At 36.9% G+C, this 23,112-nt stretch overlaps 1 protein-coding gene across 16 annotated transcripts in view; it reads right to left on the reverse strand.

Annotated features, from left to right (window-relative positions):
• Positions 1-6,067: 6,067 nt before the first annotated feature.
• LOC105034902 (uncharacterized) overlaps positions 6,068-23,112 on the reverse strand; it is a 57,088-nt gene continuing 40,043 nt past the window's right edge. For 3 of the 16 annotated variants that reach the window (XM_010910223.3, XM_073257951.1, XM_010910222.3), the window contains exons 15-20: positions 18,526-18,813; positions 18,307-18,416; positions 8,321-8,633; positions 7,454-7,855; positions 7,095-7,338; positions 6,339-7,020 (exon numbers count right to left, since the gene is read on the reverse strand). In XM_010910223.3, the coding sequence (XP_010908525.1) occupies positions 6,995-7,020; positions 7,095-7,338; positions 7,454-7,855; positions 8,321-8,633; positions 18,307-18,416; positions 18,526-18,813 (1,383 nt within the window). In that variant the 3' untranslated portion in view covers positions 6,339-6,994. The other 13 variants (XM_010910226.3, XM_010910225.3, XR_830260.3 and 10 more) reach the window with 12 other exon arrangements.

The raw sequence follows: 23,112 nt of genomic DNA on the forward strand, positions 1-23,112 counted from the left end.
CGAGGAAGTTCAGAAAGACGCCATACAAAGTCAGAAGCCGGAAGAGCCCTGGAAGGGTCGACCTTTTACAAACTTCGACTAGGGGTATTTTATACCCAACAGGGGTGCTTGGCTAAATTGAAATTTTAAAATTTCTACAATATCAAACAATATCATCATTGTATCTAAAGATGCAATATTTTTAGAAAATATCTTTCTTTTTAAAAGTTGAATTTCTTGATCAACTGTTGATCATCCATCCTCTTTAGATTTACCACCATCATCATTTGTTCCTATTTTAGTAGAATTAACTCTTAAGCTTGAGCTTAGGAGAAGCAAGAGAGCTAGATTTGAAAAATACTTTAGTGAAGGCTTCTTTATTTTCTTGATAGAAGATACTTCTACTTCCTATCAAGAAGCCATGAACTTTTTTGATACTTCATTCTAGAAGAAGACAATAAATAGTGAAATTGAATCCATTATTAAAAATAATATTTGAATTCTTATTGATTTATCTCCTGAAAATAAACTTTTAGGTGCAAGTGGATCTTCAAAAAGAAGATGAGGACTGATATTACAATAGAGAAATTCAAGATGAGGCTTGTTGCTCAAGATTTTGGACAAAAAGTTGATATTGATTTATTCGATATCTATTCATCTATAGCTCATATTACTACTATCTGAGTTCTACTTACTTTAGCTTTGATCCATAAACTTATTATTTATCAAATAGATGTTAAGGCTGCCTTCTTGCATGGAGATCTTGAAGAAGAGATTTACATACAGCAGTCTGAGAACTTTTTTGTGCCGACCAAAAGCATAAAGTCTATGGCTTGAAGCAAGCTCATGAACAATGGTATGAAAAGTTTGATCAGGTGATTTTTTCTTATGGATTTCAAATCAATAAATCTGATAATTATCTTTATCATAAACAAGTTAATGATCGATTTATTCTTCTTTGCCTTTATGTTGATGATATTTTGATCCTTGCTCCTAATCTTGACTTAATGAATAATATTAAGAACTTTCTATTACATCATTTTGATATAAAAGACTTGGATGAAGCTGATCTAATTCTTGGTATTAAGATAATTTGTATTTCTAATTCAATCTATTTATCACAATCTCACTATAGTCAAATAGTTATTAACAAATTTGGATATTTTGATTACTCTTTTATGTCTCCTTATGATCCATTCATCCATCTTTTGAAGAATATAGAAAAATCTATGAACCAAAAGAAGTATGCTCAGATCATTGGTTCCTTAATGTATATATCTAACCGAACTAGACCTAATATTGCTTATACCATTTTCAGACTCAATAGACATACCAGTAATCCTAGTATAGTTCACTAGATTACTTTAGAGAGAGTATTTCGATATCTTATAGATACTATAGATTATCCTTATGTTTTGTGGGTTATCCAGATGTACTTGAAAGTTATAGTGGTCCTAATTAGATTTCTGACACACTAGATATCAAATCAACTTGTGACTATATTTTTCTTCTTAGTGGGACTGTTGTTTCTTAGCAGTCTTCCAAACAAATCATTTTAGCTAGAAATTCTATGGAAATAGAAGTTGTCCTTAATTTTATCTATTCTAAAGTTGAATGGCTAAAAAAACTTCTATCACATATTTTTTTAATATCTTCTCCTATTCCGCCCACATCTATTTACTGTGATTTAAGAGCTGTAATAGATTTTTGTGAAAAAAAGCTTGTGGATACTAAAATATATAGATATATTAAACTAAGGCAAAAGCATATAAAAAAAAACTTCAAATTATTTTTTTGAATCATGCTGCAACTGACCTTAATCTTACAGATTACCTTACAAAAGATTTAAATAAGATTAAGGTCCTAGAGTCATTGGGGGAGATGAGACTTAGCCTATAAAGAACCTTCCAGTGATAAAAATCCAACATCTATGATAGGAGATCCTTTGAAGGAGGTTCAAGATGATAATAACAAACTGATTAGTTGGTCAAGATGCACATATGTTTATCTAATATATGTGTCATATACTTCAACCCATCCCTATGATGATTAGTGCTCCTATGTAGTGATTAGGAAGAGTTTATCTCTACATGAGACCCATGAGATATTCCTCGAGATGTAACACTACACACATCTCTAGAGGAGCTCATCTGTGTGAGAGTATCCATATTTGGCCACAACTAGAGACATAGGCAATCTGTAGAACTTTCATGAAATAATCAAACACCTGCACACAACCATTAATATACAAATCTGTGACATGAGCTTTTGTCCTATGTGTGTAATAGTAGAAATCTGAGTCAGAAGAACATAGTTCAAGATCTGATTCACTTTATTTCCTTTAGATTGATACTATTAATACTAAATGAAGTCATGAAAGATAGTTTACCTATTGCACAGTATATATACCCAGCAGAACATTATTTCACATTATGAAATTTTTTAAATTTTAATTATTTCAAAAATTTTGAGTTTTGAGAGGGATTGTTGATGTTTTGGAGGGAATTGAAAACTCAAAATTGCTTCCAACTATTTTACAACCAAATTTCTAGCCCTTTATTTTGTTTAGTCGCATATTGGATAAGAGAATAGTTGAGAAGAGGTTTATATTGAGAATCCTTCTCTTGAGCTTTGTCAAAAGTTTAAGAAGTTTTGGGCCAAACCACACACGCATGTGCATAGCCCGACCTAGCTTGACTCGGATGATCATGCCCACGACTGTGATGGAGTGGGGCCCACATTTTTTTCTCTATTTATGTTTTCTCTTTTAATGATTATTACTATTTTTTCTTATTTATTTGAGGATAAATACCATATTTTAATGTTGTTTAATGTTGATCGTCTAACTGATGTTTTGTCTGTTGGATGATTAAAGTTTTGCCTATTGGTTTTCTATCCATTAGCCTGTTAATATGTGTTTAATATTTTTGACTGTTTACTAGCCCAAACAGCTAATTCTTAGGCCTATAATTAAGCCCTTTGTTAGAAGTTAGGATATACAAGAAAAAGCTCTCTCCTCTCCTAATCTAATCTCTTTGTTGGTCCACTTCCTCTCTCCTAAACCTTCTTCTTCCAAATTTTTTTTGATCTATTTCTTTGATCTTTCATCTACTAGGTTGAAGCTCTATAATCCTCTCTAAGGTTGTGCCCACTGGGAAGGTTACTGATTGTATCTTGGGATGGAGTTGTTGAGTTTGATCTGACATAAGAGTCGAAAATCACCTTAGGATAGTACATTGTATGCCTCTTTTTAATTGAATTTAATATTAATTTAATAATAAATTTTAGTTGTTAGTTCAATTGAATCACAATCGGTTCTTGTAGAAAATGAATTATATTACATATTCCCAATAGTTTCTGCAAGCTTAATCAAATGCACAAATATGATCATCGACACAACGTAATACATAAACCTAATGCCCATATATTTGCTATTCCTCATGTTTGTGGCATTTCTATTTTATTATTATGTATTTGAACATACTTATTTTCCAGCATCAACAATGAATATTATTATGCATTTGTACACGCCTATTGCTTTAGCTAAATGTAGTTCCTGTCGTACTGTAGGTTGCCTATGCACACATCTTATGATTCATCCCAAATCATGGAGATATATGCATTCCATCTCAACTACTTGGAGTTTTGATTGCCTATTATCTTTGAAATAATTCTCTTTTTGTGATATAGGAATTAAACGCTATTGCATAATGCCAAACTTATTTGCCCATACTAGTTCCAAGGGTAGTTCATCTCATGTTAGTTCCAACGGAAGCTTATCTCGTTTTTGTATAGTTGTGGAGGAAATTACTGTAGGTGCAAAGGAACCATATCAAACAAACACCTTAGGTGGCTGAAAGTTCTCCACAAGATGTGCACAGGAGCTTGAGTATGTAGACACTCTCTGACACAATTCACAACTTTTGCATCACAAATTATTATGATTTTGTATTTTTAAAAAAAGATTGTAAGCATTTGACTATTGAATGCATATATTTAGGGTATGGATGGTGTACTCATGCTAATTGAATGGGTTTGCAGGTTTGATCCCCTCCTAAGGCTTTTAAGCAATGGGTTTCTACATGGGAAAGACAAATTTCAAGATATGCCATCTATATGGTGAACGATATTTGCGAAGGTTGTAATATAGAGTTGCCAACTCTATAGTGACAGGTCACTTCATTATGGCTAGCTATGCTAGTATTTTAATACCATTTTAGAGACCAACCTCGATAGGATGGTAGAATATGAAACCATATAGTTTACCCATCTATTCATATCACTCAGGGGTGTTTGGTTCATGAACAAAATCAAAATCAGAATGCATAGAAATGAGAATCAAAATGACCATATCCTCCGAAGATTTTGGTTTGTGTTCAGAAGAATCGGAATGGTGATTTGAATCCTTATGGAAGAGTCGAATTGGATTTTAGGATATTTGGTCATATTTCCATTCTATCCTGCAATCGAAATCGAAATGAAATTTCCTCCAACCAAACTATTGGAATGAGAGTTATTCATTTCAATTTCTATTCCAACTCTAGCTCCCTCTATCCAAATAACCCCTTAGCATTTCAATCAAGAATTTTTTTATTTATGGATGAAACAATCAAAAGATTTTCTTATTTATGGATGAAACTTTTATAAAGCACAAAGATGGAGCACTAATTGGAGCTACTTCTAAAAATGCAAACAAAGCAATCGCTTTTCCTTTTCTTTATTTTTCAGGTGCTTCTATACTGATTGTTTTAGATCTTTGATGGTTTGGAGAGGATGGCATCCAGACAATTTCATCTCCATGGCCCAAATCCAAATGAGTGATGCTACGGGGCACTACTTTCATGCATGAATGACAGAGAAAGATTGGGAAACCATAAGAATACTATAGTTGAAAAGAGCTATCAGTAGGGATAAAAGTGGTATGGATAACATCCATGCAGATCTAAATGAATCCTAATATGAATAGAAATTTTAAAATCCGACTAATATCCACATTCATACCTATTAAAGAACAATGGATATAAATATAGATCCGACTAATATCTACATTCATACCTATCAAAGAACAATGAATATAAATATAGATAGACAACTATCTGATCCATATTTCAATATTTGAATTTACTTATAATCCTATATAATTTTATATAATATTTATTAATTTTAAAAAAATATATATGACCATACTATTAACTTAACTTACCATCTATTTAGTAATAATTTTAATTATATAATCATAAAATTTAATTATCTAACTTAAATCCTTAATTTTATTCATACTTTCAATATCCAGATCGCATCCATATCCATTTAAAACAAACATGGACATAAATTTTTACATCCTAATAATATCTGTATTCATATTTATATTCATCAAATAAAATAAATATAAATATAGATATACTGATATCCTATCCCTGTGCAATCCAATTTCGAACCCTAGCTGCCAGCCCACTACTCGTGTGCCTGGGCAATATATATACATGAAACAGACGTCCCAAAAGACACTGTTCCAGATATGTTTTCATCATTTTTTTTCCCCATTTTTTCTCTTCTTGCTATAGGAGCCACCTGTGCCTACCTGCACTCCTACGAGCCATGAACCACCTCTGTGTTGCAGCAATGGATGCAACAAGGACTAAATTTATCCTTCACTAATCAGCCAGTAGAAAACCATAGAAGACAAGTTCATTCAACTGGTTACCATTTTCGGTATTAACTAAACAAACAAAAGAAAAATCTTTAATTAACTTCTCTGATTGTGACAGCATACAGTCTATAATGTTTCATACGTGTTGGAATAATTAATTAAAATATCATCATATTTAGTATAACCATATTTGATTATAAAGAATTATAGAGAAGAAAGAAAATCGTTATATCATTTCTTTTAGCCTCTCAAAAAATTATTATAGGCTACTCCATACAATATATTTGAACACATACTAGATACAATATACTTGGACACAAACTAAATATGATGAGATCTTAATATATGGTTATAACCAAATACGGCTATACTAAATATGATTGGAACCAAATATGGTTATACTAAATATGATGAGATCTTAATTAATTACTCTAACAATATGCAAGAGCACTTCTCATTGATGTCCAAAAATCACTTTGGGTTCGCGCCTACATGCCCTAAGCACCACTTGAAAGGGCAGTGAAGAGAATATACCAAGCCATAAGGTTCCTTGATCATTACATTCCTCAAGCCAGCCCTATTATGGCTGATTGCAGTCCCCACTGAGTCGTAATCTGTGGCAGTGAGGCAATGAACCCAACGTACACCTGTACCCAAAAAAAAAAAAAGAGAGAGAAAGGGGGACAAAACAAAACCCAGCGTAGGCCTATTCAGGGTAAAAGATCACTTGATAATTAGGACTTGTAGCCTGCCAAATGTTGCAAGTCTTCCAACCATATTTATTGAGAGAAGTACAATAAAAATTTAACAAGGTTTCCGCTACTTGATGAAAGAATATGGCTGTTACCTATATTAATTGTCATCGTCAAAAGACTAGACGTTCTGTTTGCTGGATACATAATATCAGAAGTTCGAAAAGCTTCATGGTATTGACCAGACGACAATGTTGGGAAAGGCCTCCACTGCAGAAGGGCAAAAGTAACCATAATGATTTCTCAAGATGCATTCCATCCATGCAAATGGACAAAGGGCAGCTTACTGAAAGAAAGCATATTGTCCGCACAGCAGAAAAAGCTTGATCAGAATGCAAATCATGGGGTCTGAATTGCATATATGTAAACACGTACCAGATGTATATTATGTCTGCTTCATCTCTTCTTGAGTTTGCAATCCATGTGTGTTATTTTTCTTTCTTCTTACTCTTATACCACTTAAATGTCCACTTAATATAAAAGCATTATTTTTTTATATTTATAATTAGATCTGTATGTCTAGGTGGTGGAACCACCACTGCCTGGCTATTACTGACTTGTTCTTTTAACGATAGGGCACAATCATTGACTCCTGACAATGCTGCATATCATATTAGCGTGCCTTATTTTCCTCAGTGCCTGCAAACAAACCACTGAATAAAAGTGGTGCAACTAATACAGCAACAAATTAAACAGATAATCCAGAAACTCACCAAATATATTTGACTTCAAGGGAAACCGGTTCGGTGATCCTTTAGATCTTAGCTCCCTCAGTTGCCAACGTTTATTTGGCTTTTCACTTTTGATTGAAGTATCACTCATCTCTTCCATCACAGAACTGGCTCCTTTTTTTCTGACCTTTTCATGATATATAGCCGGAGGTGAGAGTCTCAATTGAGGTAGAGTATCTACTTGAAGAAATTGCTGAGCTTTCTGAAGGTTACTCAATATTTCGAACTGCAACAACATGATCCAGCTTCAGCCTTAGCTATTTAAGTTGAAAATTGGAGAAAAACAGCCTGTAGATTACAAGTTGAACAGAAAGTATTTCACAAAAGAGAAATTTACATACCCGAGACATCTGTTGAAGCCCATAACTCTTCTCTGCAATATCCAGTTCATGCAGGTGTTGAACAGTCCCCTGTGATGGTTGCGAACCTGATGTAGAATATTTGACCAACCCATTCTGCACAAGAACTGATTTGCTTTGTCCATGCTCGTTCTTCTTTGTTAGACAAAGTGAGCATGCAACTGAGGACTCACTGTTGTGTGATTCGTTCTCAGATTCACAATGGAGATGGGTTGAGTGACCACAATTGAATACTCGGATTCCCAAACTTGAGGAGTCCTTGATAAGAGGGCAGCCACAAATACAGCAAGTAAAATCCTGTGGAGCGTATGCATGAGATGCCCCCTTCTTAAGCAGACTCAAGGTATAAAATGTGTCATCCTCAATTAATGATTTCGCTGTGTCCTAGAGAAGTGGAAAACAGTGGGAACTATAAAACAACCCTGATCAGATAAAACCAGGAAATGCATAAATAAATATGATCTAAGATGTCATTATATCAAAAAACCAATCTGTTCAAAGAAAGATGGCTCCTGTTCCACCATATTTAATAAGTGATGAAAGTTCAGACAAAAAACATAGTATGCTTTTAAATAAATATTCAAGGAGATGACTCTTGAAACCAAAGATGTACATAATGCAGGCAGTTTGAAACAGAAAATTTTGCACCATTTTATTGCTCCAATATTTGTATAACAGTCTCAGTACAACGAAGTTCACACTAGACTGATCTATTTCACTTGTTATGCTTCTAAATTTCGTAAACAAGGGGGCTCTCCAATTTAATGAGCTACAGATATCAAACCATTAGATGGCAGATTACATGTATTCAAAAGAAAATGCATAAAATATTGCTTAAATAACACATACCAGTATTCTTCTCTCATAACCATATGTCCCCAACATTTTCAAAATGGTGAATTTAAAATCACCAAACTCTTGATTCCCATTATCAGAAAGGAGTTTGCCCATGATGACAGGGAGGGGTACAAATCCGGCCATTCCTTCTATGATTTCCCCAACAAATTGTGAAAATACTCTTCGCAAAATACCAGTACACTTTTTGTACCCCATATCAGAAATCGCAGGTGAGCTGCCAACACAACTTTGTCCTTCAGATACCTCTTTGTTGCCATAGAATCTCTTCAATGGTTCAGAAAAACTGGATCGGAAATTTGTAGTTCTACATGTCAGATAGGAACATAATATAAATTTAATAGAAAACTGAAAATGCATCACCTTAACAACATGCGAAAATGATAGATAGTGAAGGTGGCACCAAAGGCAAGAAACTGAGACTCGGTGATTCAATGCTCAGTTTTTCTTCCCCTCGATGCACTAGATTCTAAAGTCAAATATGGAGAATAAAAAAGAAGAATTATAATTTTGAATGAATAGCATAGGTACAATATTTTAATATAACTATGATGAATGCCAACTAATAGTGATCCTTGATCAAGCAATTCATATACAGAAGCAAGTATGCCACACAAACGTAACTAGGATGCATAACCAGGTAATTGTCCTAGGACAAAGAGGTGGAAGGCAATATACCATCTAAGGAGATCATGTGCTAAGAAAGGCTGAATTCCAGTAAAATCGGGGACCTGTCCAAATTTAAGCAAGCTGGCTCCTCGAAATCACTCATCACAATGGGATGGCTTCACTAATTGCAGATCCAGAAATAAGATGGCACAAATACTCTCAACATCACAGGAACCAAGTCACTAAATGGCTGTTTGGATGCCAGGAGATCTTATGGAGCCGACAAGATCTTCCCTGCAGGATTCATTTTGGAAAATATGATGTAAGAGAAAGCTGTTCAACAAGAATAGCTTTCCTGGTAAGACAAATAATCCTGGTTTCTAGGTACAACAAATCTACTCACAGAAGTGACTTACCTTATTTAACAGAGAGGTAATCTCTTTGAATTGCCATTCTTCCCCTCTTCATCGTATTTAGAGGGGGAAAGATCTTCTGGCATCCATACAGGACCAAATGCATGGCCAGAGAATCCTCTCCTAAAACTAAATAATAGGAAAAGCTGATCAAAGAAACAAAATCATCATCATCACGAACCTTAGCCCATCGATTTCATCATCCAGCTGACTATCAAGATGGAAATAGCTGAGTCTATGGATGCTTGAAGCGGTGGAAACATTAAAAGTGGAAATAACTCCCCATACAGAATATTGACTAAGTTGAATCCATTCCCTTTTATTTTTCATCACTTGAGTGACCACAATAATATTGTAAAATAGCATTAGGAGTAACTAAAGTGGTACACATTCCTTGAAACTACTTTCTTTACATTAAACACAAAAGTATGCCTAACATTTCATTTAGTTCTATGTTTCTGTGTACATATGCACACATATACATCATTAATGATTGCCAAGTTGGTTAATAGTAGAAAGCAAGATTTTAAACATATTGGATGGGGGTGTCCCAGTTTCTCCATTGAAGGGGATAACCCACTATCCCACCCTATCCCAACAGCCGTCCCGATCAAGTGGCTCAATAGGTTCCCACCATCCCTGTCCACTTTTTCTCTCATTTTTTTATTTGCATGTTTCTTTTTCTTCCTTCCTTTTCTTCCTTTCTTTCTTTTGTCCTTCTTTCCTTACTTTGTCTTTTTCCCTCCCTTTCTTCCTTTTTCCTTCTTCTTTCCTTCCTTTTTACCATTTCTTCTTTACATACCTTTTTTTTTCTCTTTTTTTTTTCTTTCTCCTGCATAGATGGGTTTCAGAAACACCCCCCCCTCCCATCCCAGTCCCATTTTCTCACACGAACAAAATGAGTTGGCGGGGATGCCTCATATCCCACTAAGAAATAAAACATTGGTAGAAAGATTTCATGGACAAGGATTCATTTCATATCAGAATTTTTGTTACAAAGAAAAATGCTATCAGTATGGGCCATGGACTCAAGTCCCTACGCGATGTCCCATAGAACATCGGAACAGGGTGCCATCCTGAGCATCGAGACAAGACCATTCCGCCATTGTCCTAGTATCCTAATTGGTATATCTTGAGACATCTCCTATCCCAAGTGTCAAGATAGGGTGAGACGTTAGTACATCCTATCCAATAGGGAACTGGGACAATCCTATCCCATAAAATTCAAAACCTTGGTCCTAAAGTTCATCTTTTTCAAGTGGTTGGACTTCTAATAGGTAATGATAATAAATATAAACTATTAAATCTTATTAAATCTATTTGTTAGCCCCAGTAACTTACAACTTGCATCATATGAATTTCTTCTATGCTATATTAATCGACAGGTCATGCCTAAGTCTGTAAATAATCAAGATGCACACATACCCTCTACGAAAGACCTTAGTCCAACCATGCATTAGTCTGATTTCACCAGTCAAGCAGGTTGCTTAGCTGGATTTGCAATGACACAGAACATTATGTTCAAATTTCAGGATTTCAGATAACCAAAAATTTTCATGTTCAGGATCAATTCTTGTTGGTATAAATCCTAAAACTGCAAACCAATCAGGAAGGAGGTGCTTTATGGTTGAACTATATTTATACTCTATAATTTGATAAAATCGAAGGAAAGAAAGAGCTGTAATTAGCTATTAAAATGAATTTTTACTTGATCATCATTGTACATGCATTCTTTTGATCATAAAATTGCTAGCTAGTACAAATGTTATACATTTACTTCTAATTTGCATTTTTTTTTCTGGTTTTCAAAAATGGTAGACTCAAGCAATTGCTTGTTTTTCTGCCTCCTAATCAAGAGGGCAAGAGGATTGTAATCGCAATAAAAAAAGAAACTAGTTTATTGCAGCCAAAACAAAAGGAATCCAAACTAACTAGTAGTATGCTATCTATATGCGATGAACATCGCAGATCATTTATGCCTCTTCAGATTCTGAAAATGTTGAATGATTGGCTCTCAACCGGATGGCAGCCTATTTATGAATTAAGGTAGAATTTATAGCTAAGACAACTATTGACAAGAGAGAGATTGCATTAAACCTACAAGCCCACATTGTGTAAGGAGACTGACCCATGGAATTCCATACCAACTCGAACCCGCCGAAACACCCAATACCGTGCCGGACCGGCAAGGAACTGAGATAGTTCGGCCGAGGAAAACGGTACACCGAAGGAGGGAGAGGGAAAGAGAGGAAGAAAGAAAGAGGGGAGGAAGAAAGATCACGATGCCACCGGAGGCCAGTGGTGGCCCGCTGCGGCTGCCAGAGGGCCGCAAAGGCCTCCACAACTCAATGTTGTCCGATAGAACTTTTAAACTAAAAAAAAAGAGAGCGACAGTACCGAAGGATCGTACAACCAGCGAAGAGGCTGCCAAAGGGTGTCGGATAGCCACCGTGGCTACCAGACAGTGAAAAACGTGCGGATAGAGCCACAGCCGTGGAACAGGGAAGACTACTGTTCTTTCATCGCATTTTTTTAAAACGGCCAATGAATAGTGAAGCCGGCAATCGGTTTGCCAGGTTCACATTGCGGACTTCACTTTTTAAGATTTTTTTTTAAAAAATTAAAAACCATGAAGCCGGCAATGGGTTTGCCGACTTCACTCGACTTTTCGTAATTCGGATTTTTTTAAAAAAGTCCAATGAAACAAGGACGATCGTCCCTGTTTCACATCCGTGGCGTCACCGGCATCGAGTGCATTGTCTGACGGCCACGACGGCCAGCCAAAGACCCCCAACAGCCTCTCCGCTTCCTTTGCTCTGTTGGTTTGCATCGGTGGGGCCCAGTACAGATCCGTACCGAACCGTACCACGATCGGCCAGCACAGTTTTCGATACCGAGTCTACAAATCTTGGACTGACCTTATCTACAATTAATTAGAAGGCATGACATCCAAGCAACTTTATTACATTTTATTTGAAACATCATTAATAACTTTTAAAAATAATTTTAATAACATAAAGGCCTTGTTCAGATGTATGAAGAAGAATACCACTAGGGATGTAGAACTAGTTGAGAAAGCAAGTACTTCTAGGTGTTGCTACCATAAAAGAATTCAATATGCCACAACTTACAACTCCTAGAACTCCTTAACTAGTTCTAATTTTCTTCCCATTATTTACCTTTTTCTAGAGTTGCATATTGCATTAATTTACATCCTTTGAAAATTGTTTTTCTTTAGTGCTCAATAGATATTATTGCATAATTTGCAGGAAAGAACTGCAGTTTTGCTACTAACATGTCATGTTACATATCGAAGGTTCACAAACAACTACAGAAGGAAGTTTCCCTAATTTGTCATATTGTAGATTACCTTATAGTCTAACTTATTTCTGTTTGGTCATTATATTTGTTTGTTTATGAATATTATTGATTTTCAAATGCAATCCATCTAAAAATTCATCTAAGCAGTCACCTTTTGTTTAAATGCTAGGCAATCACTTGCTACATGCATATTATATAATATATTTGCCTTTTAAACACCATTCAACCATAAGTAATTGAGATTTAGAATATCATATAATGGATTTATTTATTATATAGATATTAATATATAATTTTATATTTAGAAACTTGGCAATTTATGTCACACTTAATAGTAGAGTTTAAACACTTCCCAGATAGATATGGTACACATGCCCACCCAGCATGTTTCTTGTCTCAGTTTCTGGATTTACTGTCCATTTAGTTGGTGCCAGAATCATGGATTGAAGTATCGCTCCATATCCTACCATAATGAACCACAATATGCATGAGCTCGCAAATTTCAAGCATAGTACGACAGGATGTACCAACGTATTGCATGAACAAGCTCATATTGCTACATACTAGCCTGTAAAAGTGCTTTTGCTTCAACACAAGTTGCAATTTGATATGTAATATGTGCTACTCTATTTTCCTCTACTATACCAAAGCTTGATCATCCTAAACAGCCTTGGTTATGTTCAGAATAGCCTAAAGCTCTTCATCATTTGTTCATTTTGAGTCTAGAATCCGAAGGCTGAATTACAAATTGGATGCAATGATAAACATTGTTCTGTAGTGAATCAAAAGCTAGGTGTCATTTTCTCTCCTATCTTTCACAGGTTTTATAAAAAGCATATCAAAATCTTGCTTTAAATTCAGACTAAACATGATTTTAAATACCACCAAAAAGAGATGGCACAACCAGTTTTGTACCGTTCTGGCCAAAAACTAGCACAAGGACAACCTCAGGTCGCCAAAACAAGTGAAATCGCGGCATCCTAGTAGGAAGAGTCCATACCAATCAGTATATGTCCTGGCTCAGCCAGTACAACATATGAATCACATATCCCAGCTGAAATAGGTCAAACCACCTGGCACTGAGACCAATTCAATTGGTTCCCAGGTGTTTCAATAGCTTTGCAATTCTTTTTCTAAAAACATGTGATGCGGAAAAGGGGACTCATCAAGGCGTCCTAGGGTACCTTTAGGCATCTCAAGAAAGGCGAAGCCTCGCCTTTTGCCCAACCCATGACAAAGTGGGAAGGAGAGAGAGAGAGAGAGAGAGAGAGAGAGAGGAAGCGAAATGAGGAGAATGGAGCAAAGGTCTCTAAGGGAAGAGGATGTCGACAGCATGGAGCAGAGAGCCTTAGGATCGACTAGGCAACCCCACCCCACACCCACCCCCCAAAATAAAAAAATAAAAAATAAAAACAAAAAACACTGTTTTGGGGGCTGATAATATTATTATGCATACAAGCAAAAAAATAAATGGTTTTCGGGCACTCAGTATGGACCAGCACAAAGCCCTACACGGTGTAACGGTCCAGGATGGATAGGTACCATGCTGTTTTGGTCGATACCATCCCGGATACCAATATTTAAAACCTTGAAATGAATAGTGAACATCAAAGTAGTTAAGCATTACCAGTCAAACTCAATATGTTACTGATCAATTCGGCCATGAATTAATTTTCTTTGTGCATGAAATGGAATAATACCCTTGACATGTCTTTTCATTTGGTTCTAGCAAGATTTTAAGCTTATTTATGTCATTATTATGTAACCATCATTGCATCACTTAAATGTTAAATGATAAAGTTTTTCAAAACATGTCCTTATTGTTGCATGTAAAATGACAACCAAAATAGTTATCTAGGATATTTTGTCATGCTAGAATTTTACATGAGTAAAAACTCATGTTTACTAGTCAAAAGTTAGAACAAAAGATTGAACAGAGTATATGATCCTATTGAATCAGTGGTTTACCTGTTGACTGACTTGCGCATCTTCTTTCATTCGTACATTACTATGTATCAACAACAGTAAAAGTAGACGAACAACTACTTGAGAAAGCCAAATAGCAAACCCTAACATATAAAAGAAGTAATATTTTAAAAATGTGGTTGTGTATATAGATCTTAACCTAGTTTGGTTAGATGAAACCTTCTTGAAATCCATTTGGAATTCAGGGGAGAAAACTATGGATGGCCTAGACCATGATCTTGTTGCTAGATCCTCTGATGATCCAAAGTTATTTTATTGTACGTCCAAACTTGATAAAGGGTTGTTCAAAAAAATATAGATCTAAAGAATAAACTAAAAATAACAACTTAAGACCACAGAGAAAGATGAGTTTTTGGAGCCAAAAAAATTTACCCCTTTCCTTTCATATGGAATTGCAAATACCTTCAGCATGTTGAATTGCTGCAAGATCAACCCCATATGTGGTCCACCACCCTCTCAAATTGGATCAGGCTCGTCGGAAGTGCGTGGTTTAAGTTCACTGACGTAAACATTTTATTTTAATATAAAGGGAATCTGATGTGGACTTGATTCCCAAGTGCCAAAATATCCACCTAGCAAAAAAAAAAAATCAAAAATTTGAAGATTAGGGCTTATCTCCAAAAATGAAGGCCAAGTAGATGACCTTCTCCCCCCCTTTGGGCAGCCTTTGGTGAACAGGTGGTGGATCCCACAACAACACCACTGGAACCTTCCCCCTTCTTTGGGCAGCCTTTGGTTTAACAGGTGGTGGATCCCACGACAACACTATAACCTCCACTACTATCGCCTCCATAGTGACCATGGGTTCCTCAACCTCATCGGAGACTTGAAGATTGAGATCTAACTAATTATGCCACAGCCAATCCAATCTACTGACCCCACTACATCCTGGCCAAGTTGGTGTTGCCCAACCCCTACACCCTAGAAGGGGTTTCATCTAGCCTATCAACACATAAGTTATGGGCACCGCCTCACATGTCGTTCACGGGCATCGTGGAAACCAGCCAAGACACTCAGGAGGATGTGGCCGCTAGCCTCATGCATTCTAAAAGGTGCCATAGTGGTGGCAATTGTAGTTGAAGTAGAGGGGGTGGAGCATGCTGTCACCATCGAAGCAAAGAAGGGTCAGAGAATGCTATCTTTGCTAAAGAGATAGCAAGCTCATAAAAGATGTGATAAGGTCCAAGCCTGCTACAAATTAAGCGAAGCAGGCAAGGTTCTAAGGGATGCCGCCACAAGTGATGGCTAATGGGGCTTGGTTGATAGGAAATGGTGGGGGTTGAAGAAAGGGTAGTGCTTGACCACCAAGTCAATGGATTGGTTGATGTAGTCCTATAGGCATTGCACGAGGTCATAGGAGGGACGACTGCACCAACGGCCACTTGGCTAGAAGCAGTGGAGGTGAAGAGTTTCTCTCACTCCAACTCCCCTCCACTTGTTCTCCATGTCCATTTTTGGTACCCATGGATTGTTGCCTCTCCCTCCAAAGCTCCTCTTTTATTCCCCTTGAAGGGTGCAGGGCTAGGCAACATCGACTTAGCCAAATGCAGTAGAGGTGATTTGGATTGAAATCCACCAACTGGAAGGAAGGGGGATTTCTCCCAAGTCCCAACAAGACTTGCAAACAACAATGTCATAGCTGCAAGGGTGGAGGCCATTGCTGAATCAAGGCAATAATGGTGGAATTGGATGCAGGTGAAGAGCCAGAGGAGAACTTGCTGGAGCGGTCATTGTTGTAGCTGCGGAAAACACCAAAGGGTTCACCATAACATGCTTGTGCCTGATGGTTATGTTGGCAAGTGGACTAAACTGAGTCCACATCAACCAACTTCCCCCCACGCCAGCTGCCACATAGGCACCTTTGATGAAACCTAATCCAAATTTGGAGGGTGGGCCACATTGCAACAATGTGAAAAATGAGTAGGGAGGAGAAATGAATAGATGTAGATGCAAGTCTATAAAAATAAATAAATTAATGTGACTTCAGCACAATAATGTCATGTAATGATGTGCCCTTTAATTACTTCTCCTTATTTGGCTAACATATTTTAACTTCTCCACTCTCGGAAAATATAATAAACTAGGAACGTGGTGCCATGGGAGTATACAAAAGCTGTGTGAGGAACAGTTTTATGTGTGAAATAAGAATCAAAATGTCATAATTACGCCTACAAATGTGTAATGGCACTAATCCTCACCTAATCTCCTAAAAGAACGAACAAGATTGTCGACCAAAAATGACCCAAAGTTTATGTGCCACAAAAGCAATCATGAGACTACCAACTTATTTTTAAAGCGAGAAACTCACTTCTTTGCTTGTAAACCCTGCCTCTCTTATCTTCTTAATTAATGTGAGGTGACGGAGATTAACGAACTTAAGGGACAGGGTTATGTCACAAAAAATATGAGAGGGGGGCGTAAGGTATCCACTTTTACTGACTTTTACTATACACCATACATTATTTTGATCCCTTAAATTGTGTACTTATAGTACTAAGAGTAAGAAAACCCCCAATCAATCTAACAACTATGTAGAGAGGAAAGCCTTCTTCCTTCTTTTCTAGAGATTACAGAAGGGCATCCACTTAGAATCGGTCCTTAATTTAAGGTCAGCGCATTACACTTCTTGAACCCATGCAATCAAGGGGGATACTCAACTACTTAATAAGATGGCTAAGGAGAGAAAGATGCTAAAAAGTGACTTGTCAAAAACAAAAAATCTCGCGCAAGCAGAATAATGGACAATTGGAAATTGAATTCGGTGATTGATATGGAGCTAAGCTAGAGCCGAGCAGGGCCAACCAAGCAAGAAAACCAGCTGGATTGACTGGCTAGCTTACGCAACCTATAGTCTAGATTCCATTCCCTTGATCCATCCTCATTTATCTATATCATTTCGAGAGACGAGAGACAAAAGAGAATGAAGGTATTGAGCCATACCAACCTGAACTTAGTATTATATTAGAATAGAAGATTGCTTCATCTTCAAGGATTTGGGTGGAAAAAGAGTTTAAGGGAGCATCACTCTCCCTATCACTCTCCCTAAGTCAGTTTTTGGTGGACCATCACCCAACAGAACAAACCAATGCCATTTAGATGGTAATAGGAGAAAACCCATTCTGGAGGCAGTTTCCTTAGGAGCAGGTTGAAAAAACTTCAAAGGGGATCCCAAAGGAAATGCCCAAAGAACTTTGGGAAATAGTGATCTCCAAAACACCAAAAAGCTTCCAAAGAGATTGGCCACCATGCCTGACATCAAGTGGGAGCTCAAATATGATATGTTAGAAGGTTGGGTCAATGAATCACCCACAATGAGAACTAAGAATATCATGTGATGTGAGAAAGAGAAAGATCATCACCATAACTTTCTTAGCAACCAAACAAAAATTAGTGCTTACAAAACAACAAATAACAGCTAAGTTGTACTGGTCAAGAGAAAATCATTGTTGGTTTCATAGTCACATCATTATTAAGATTCATCACAGGATCAAGTAGCAATTTCCCTATCGTTAATGCAATATCAGTAAAAGGAATTTATCATTTGTTTTGTAAGGCTGCAGATGAAGTTTCCATGGTTAATGCCCAAAAAGTTGTTATGACAGAAAAGGTATACCTACTTATATATGAGGTGGCAGATCATATGTAACTTACGAGTCAAGCAACCGAAACCAAAGGGATTCAGATTCTTGTGGATCTAAACGTTGAGTATTTCTTTGGCATAGGCCAATAGCGGTGTGCAATACATCATGCACAGAGACAACCTGCATGAGATAAAATAAAATAAAAAACAAAATACAAACAGAATGCTAATAATCATTAGAGCTCATAGTTATAGTTAATTCTCCAATAACATGTATGGCCAATTCAAACCTCATTTATTTGCAAAACATAATGCAGCTGCGTCATCTCATTAATATTACTTGACATGATCTCAGAAGAAGAATGTTCCACAGCAGCAACAAGAAAGTCAATTTTTTCTTTCAGCCCAGTCATGGTAAGTGTTAAAGCACTGCCAACATCACCAACTCTTTCTAGCAAAAAGGCAGCCGCATCAGTAACCCCGTATTCTTGACAAAGACGTAAACAATGCTCCAACCTGTAACTGTCAAAAGTCTCAAGGAACTTCAGAACTGAGTTGCGCTCATACTGGCATAAGAGCTGCAGAAAAGATAAGCAGGTTCCATCAGTTCTAAAAAGTTTTAACAAGGCATAAATAAAACCAAAGTGAACAAGATCAGCATAGTTATTACATGTGCATGCATTCAAGATTTTTATGGGTTGTTCGTTGTCTTATAACAAACACTAAAGTCATCATTTTTGAAACTTGTCGAACTACCATGGTAAGAGTATATAGAGCTCATCTAGGTTAGAAAGGAGATTAGCAATGGTAAAATTTATGGATTCATTCTCATTTAGTTATTTGTGATAACTATAAACAGCCAAGAAACTATCGATATTTTACACTGCTAAACTGTACAAAAAATCAGAAGTTTTGGCTCAAGAAATATTACATTACATGTCAAAAAATCTAGAGAACATCTCGTGCAACAAATTAGAAGATACCAGATCATGAAAAGCTAAACTTTTTTAGCACAACATTGGTATGGCCAACTCAACTCAACAAAGCTTTAATCCCAAACTAGTTGTGGTTGGCTACATGCATCATTTTCCTCCATTCCACTCTATTTAGAACCACAACTTCCTAAAAGATGTAGCAATATCAGATCCTTCCTTACTACTTTAACCCATGTAGGTCCACCTCTTCCTCTCTTTCCTTCTACATATATCAAATCACTCCATGCTAGCACATTCCTTGGCCTACGTTGTATACATCCAAACCATCAAAGTCATCCTTCTGTCAATTTATCTTTAATGTGGCACCGCCTCTATCTTTTTACGAATGGCTTCTTTTATATCCTTTCTCCTCTAGTACAACCACACATCCATCTCAAGTTGAGACATGCCTTCTCAATATTGAGCCCTGTATCGGTGACACACTATCACTATGTCGATACAACCAGTAGGGGGCCAGTTCTGGGTATCAAGTGTTGGTACGCCTCCTGCACTGTGTATTGGTACCGAACCAGTATGGAGTGGTATTCTTTGTATGTCCGGTTCGGTACGATATGGCATTCCTTGATCTCAACATTCTCATTTCAGCCACACATTTGTTTTTTAACTATCCAACATTTCATACCATAACGCTGTAAGAAAATGCCATTACATGACGATCCGGTATGCATGCAGAGATTTCAAAGATTTTTAAATACGCAGCGGAAAGAAAATTTCAAAAACTTTTGTATATTGTTCTAGGACAACCATGCAACATAACATATCAACGTTATGCCAAAGCAACCTTATGTCATAACGGTATTAAAATATATCTCTAATTAGATCTAATCTAATCAAACATGCATAAAGATCATATCTTAATATAAAGTCAAGCATCATTATGGGTACAAAATTAAGATTTATGCAGAAATAAAAATCAGATTTTTATCTTTGCGTGAGTAGATCTTCACCGCGATCCGATGATCGGTGGATATCTTTAAGATCCGTTAAATCTGCGATGTGATGATCTGTAGATGTCTTCAAGGTCCTCTTGAAGCCGCACAAGTATCTAGCCTCTACAGATATCCACACGAGGCTGATCTGATCAAAAGATCTCGATCTCACCGGGGTGCTAACTCCCTTGTAGAGATCGCTCCTTAGATTGTTAAATTTTTTCTCTTTTAATTCGCTTCTCAAGGGAATCAAAGAAATCTATAGGAGGATCAAAAAATCAGATTTAATCTGATTTTTTTTCTTTCTCTTCTTAAAAGAAAGAAAAAAATCTAAAGAAGAAGAACAAGAGATCAAATCTCTTTTCATTTCTTTCCGTCCAACTCTTGGACTGATTATGGAGAAAGAGATGGAGAAGCTTGTCTAACTCTTGGATATCTATAGAGAAGAAAGGAAAGAAAAAGCCATGTCCAACTCTTGGACAAAAAAGAGAGAAGATGTCCCTCAACAACCAACTCTTGGTTGTAAGAAAGAAAGGAGGCCTTTGATCTTCTTCCACGCCCACAAATTTCTCATGCCACACTCTTGTTTTCATGCACAAATCTCTTCTTAAGAGATAAGGAGGCGGCCTTCTTAGTCTCCACACGCCTTAGGGTTTGTTGGGAGTCCAAGAGCACTTGAACTCTTAGAGATAATGTGTCGCCCTCCCTTCTCTCATGCCAAACATAAATCACCATAGTTTTTGGGCGTGAGTTCCGTCTCATGGGGTGCGAGGGTTAGATGTATGCCCTAAAAGCCTGATTGGCTAACACATGTATACATTCTAGAGGCATAATTTTGTAATTAATTTTTTTATATATTAATAAAATTTAGATTTTTATCCATTCACATATGTATTTATTGTCTGTGAATCGTCCATTGAGTTAATAAGTATGATAACATATATTCTTAAGAGTTAAGAATTTGAGACATGTGTTATTATTAGTTAACTAATAAATTGCTTTAGATCGCAGGATCATCATGGAGATGATGATTGATCCAAAAAGATTGATGTATGATCGCTTTCTTAGGATAAATGAGTCTTGAATCTACGATATAGAGACACCAGAGCGAAAGTACAAGTACTTGTTATGAATAACGATACTGAACATGACCAATTTCGAATAGTCACAAGGATATCTACCTTCTCATCAGTGACACACCCATAGCTGTAGTAGTATGTTTAGTTATCTGGCCTAAAATGCATCGACAGTTCATCTTGAAGGTACTATAGTTTGACTACATCATAACTCGATCTCCTAGCCATATGGAGCCTTGAGGTGTATATTGGCTGCAGTATGTTCATTGTAGAAATCAGATCGTACCAAGACGGCATCTATCAATCTCGGTAGAAGAGTAGTCCTATGTAGATTATGAGATTGAGTCCTAAAGTCCATAACCATGATAGTATGAATGATGGAAAGATGTTTCTATAAGGTTTCACATCGGACTCAAATCGATTGATTCTAACATATGACAGGGATGAAGTTTGACGAGTTATCCTTGACCTATCCTGTTAGGACTCATGATAGAAGAACCGAATCACACGATAACTGCACCTAGAGATTCATCCCTTCAGTTCTGCTGGCTTGCCACTACATATTGCTAGATGTCACTGGTAAATTGTGAGAGCTCACTAGGATCACTCTGGATCGATGATCCCTGATGGGTGTGAGTTGGAATTATTCCAGCCCATTGAATGGAGTTTCAATGATACTATGATGGAGATCATGATATATTTCAGTACTAGACAGAATTGAACCTATGGGATCACACAATAAGGGATTTAATCTTGGATTGATCCAATTGGGCATGTGAAGTCGCAATTGGATTAGGATTTGATGAAATCTTTTTGGATTTAGGCATACCATGCTAGCACGGTTAAATCCAAATTCTTCTCTAGACTTGATTCCTTATTAGATAAGATTTAGATCAAATCAATTGCCTTAGTCCTAATCTAATCCATTTGGATTTAGGACAGCACATTGGGTGCCTCAATAGGATTGGGTCAAGCCAATTAGTTGGCTCATTTTCTCTTTTTCTCCCTTGACTTGGCACAGATTTTATGGAAAGGGCACATGCCACTTCAGGATAAGATCAAGAGGGGCACACGCCTTGGCATGTTCCAGGCGCACTCACTACTGGAATCCATGTGGAGGATATGAGGGGCACATGCCCCTCTCTGGTTTCAGCATGAGGAGAACGCAGAGAGGGCACACGCCCCCTCTCTCTCTTGCTTGGATGAGGACAAGTGGCTGCCAAGTGTTGGCACCCACTTTACTTACCTATTTAGAAGGAATCACATATCATTTAGACCTGATTTTCTTAGAAAGAAAATCAGATTAAATGGAAGGTGTTGTTATGCGATAAAACCAACCATTTAATCCCAATTGATTTGAATTTGAATTCGAATCAAGGTGTCTTTTAAAAGGAGCCTCTTTTTGGGGTTCAAGAAGAATTAAGAATTCAGATTTTTGAGATCCCCTTCTTTGTGTCCACACCTTCCTCTCCTCCACTCCATTCAATGCCTAAGTGTTGGGCGTCCAATATCCCCACACGCCCAAGGTGGTTGGGCAATCCAGCTCTACACCAAGGAAGGGAAAAGTTGCGGTTCAAGAGTTGATATCGCGCAAGAAGGAAGATCAAATGTTGATCTAAAATCCAGAAGGGCTGAAGATCATTTTGGAGAAGACGGTTCAACCAAGAGAAAGATGATCCAAGGTTGATCCTGATGGATATCTGTAAAAACCGGATATGTGCGCAGCTCAACAACGAACCTCCTTCAAATCCACGAAAATCGGATTACGATTTTCATCTACCCGCACAAGGTGATAATGAGATTATCACAATCCTTTTGCATGCTGATTTATGTTTTTTTTTTTGTAATCTAATTTAGATCTATGCATCATGTGCCGG

Source organism: Elaeis guineensis, chromosome 5 (assembly GCF_000442705.2).
Source record: "Elaeis guineensis isolate ETL-2024a chromosome 5, EG11, whole genome shotgun sequence".
NCBI classification, from domain to species: domain Eukaryota; kingdom Viridiplantae; phylum Streptophyta; class Magnoliopsida; order Arecales; family Arecaceae; genus Elaeis; species Elaeis guineensis.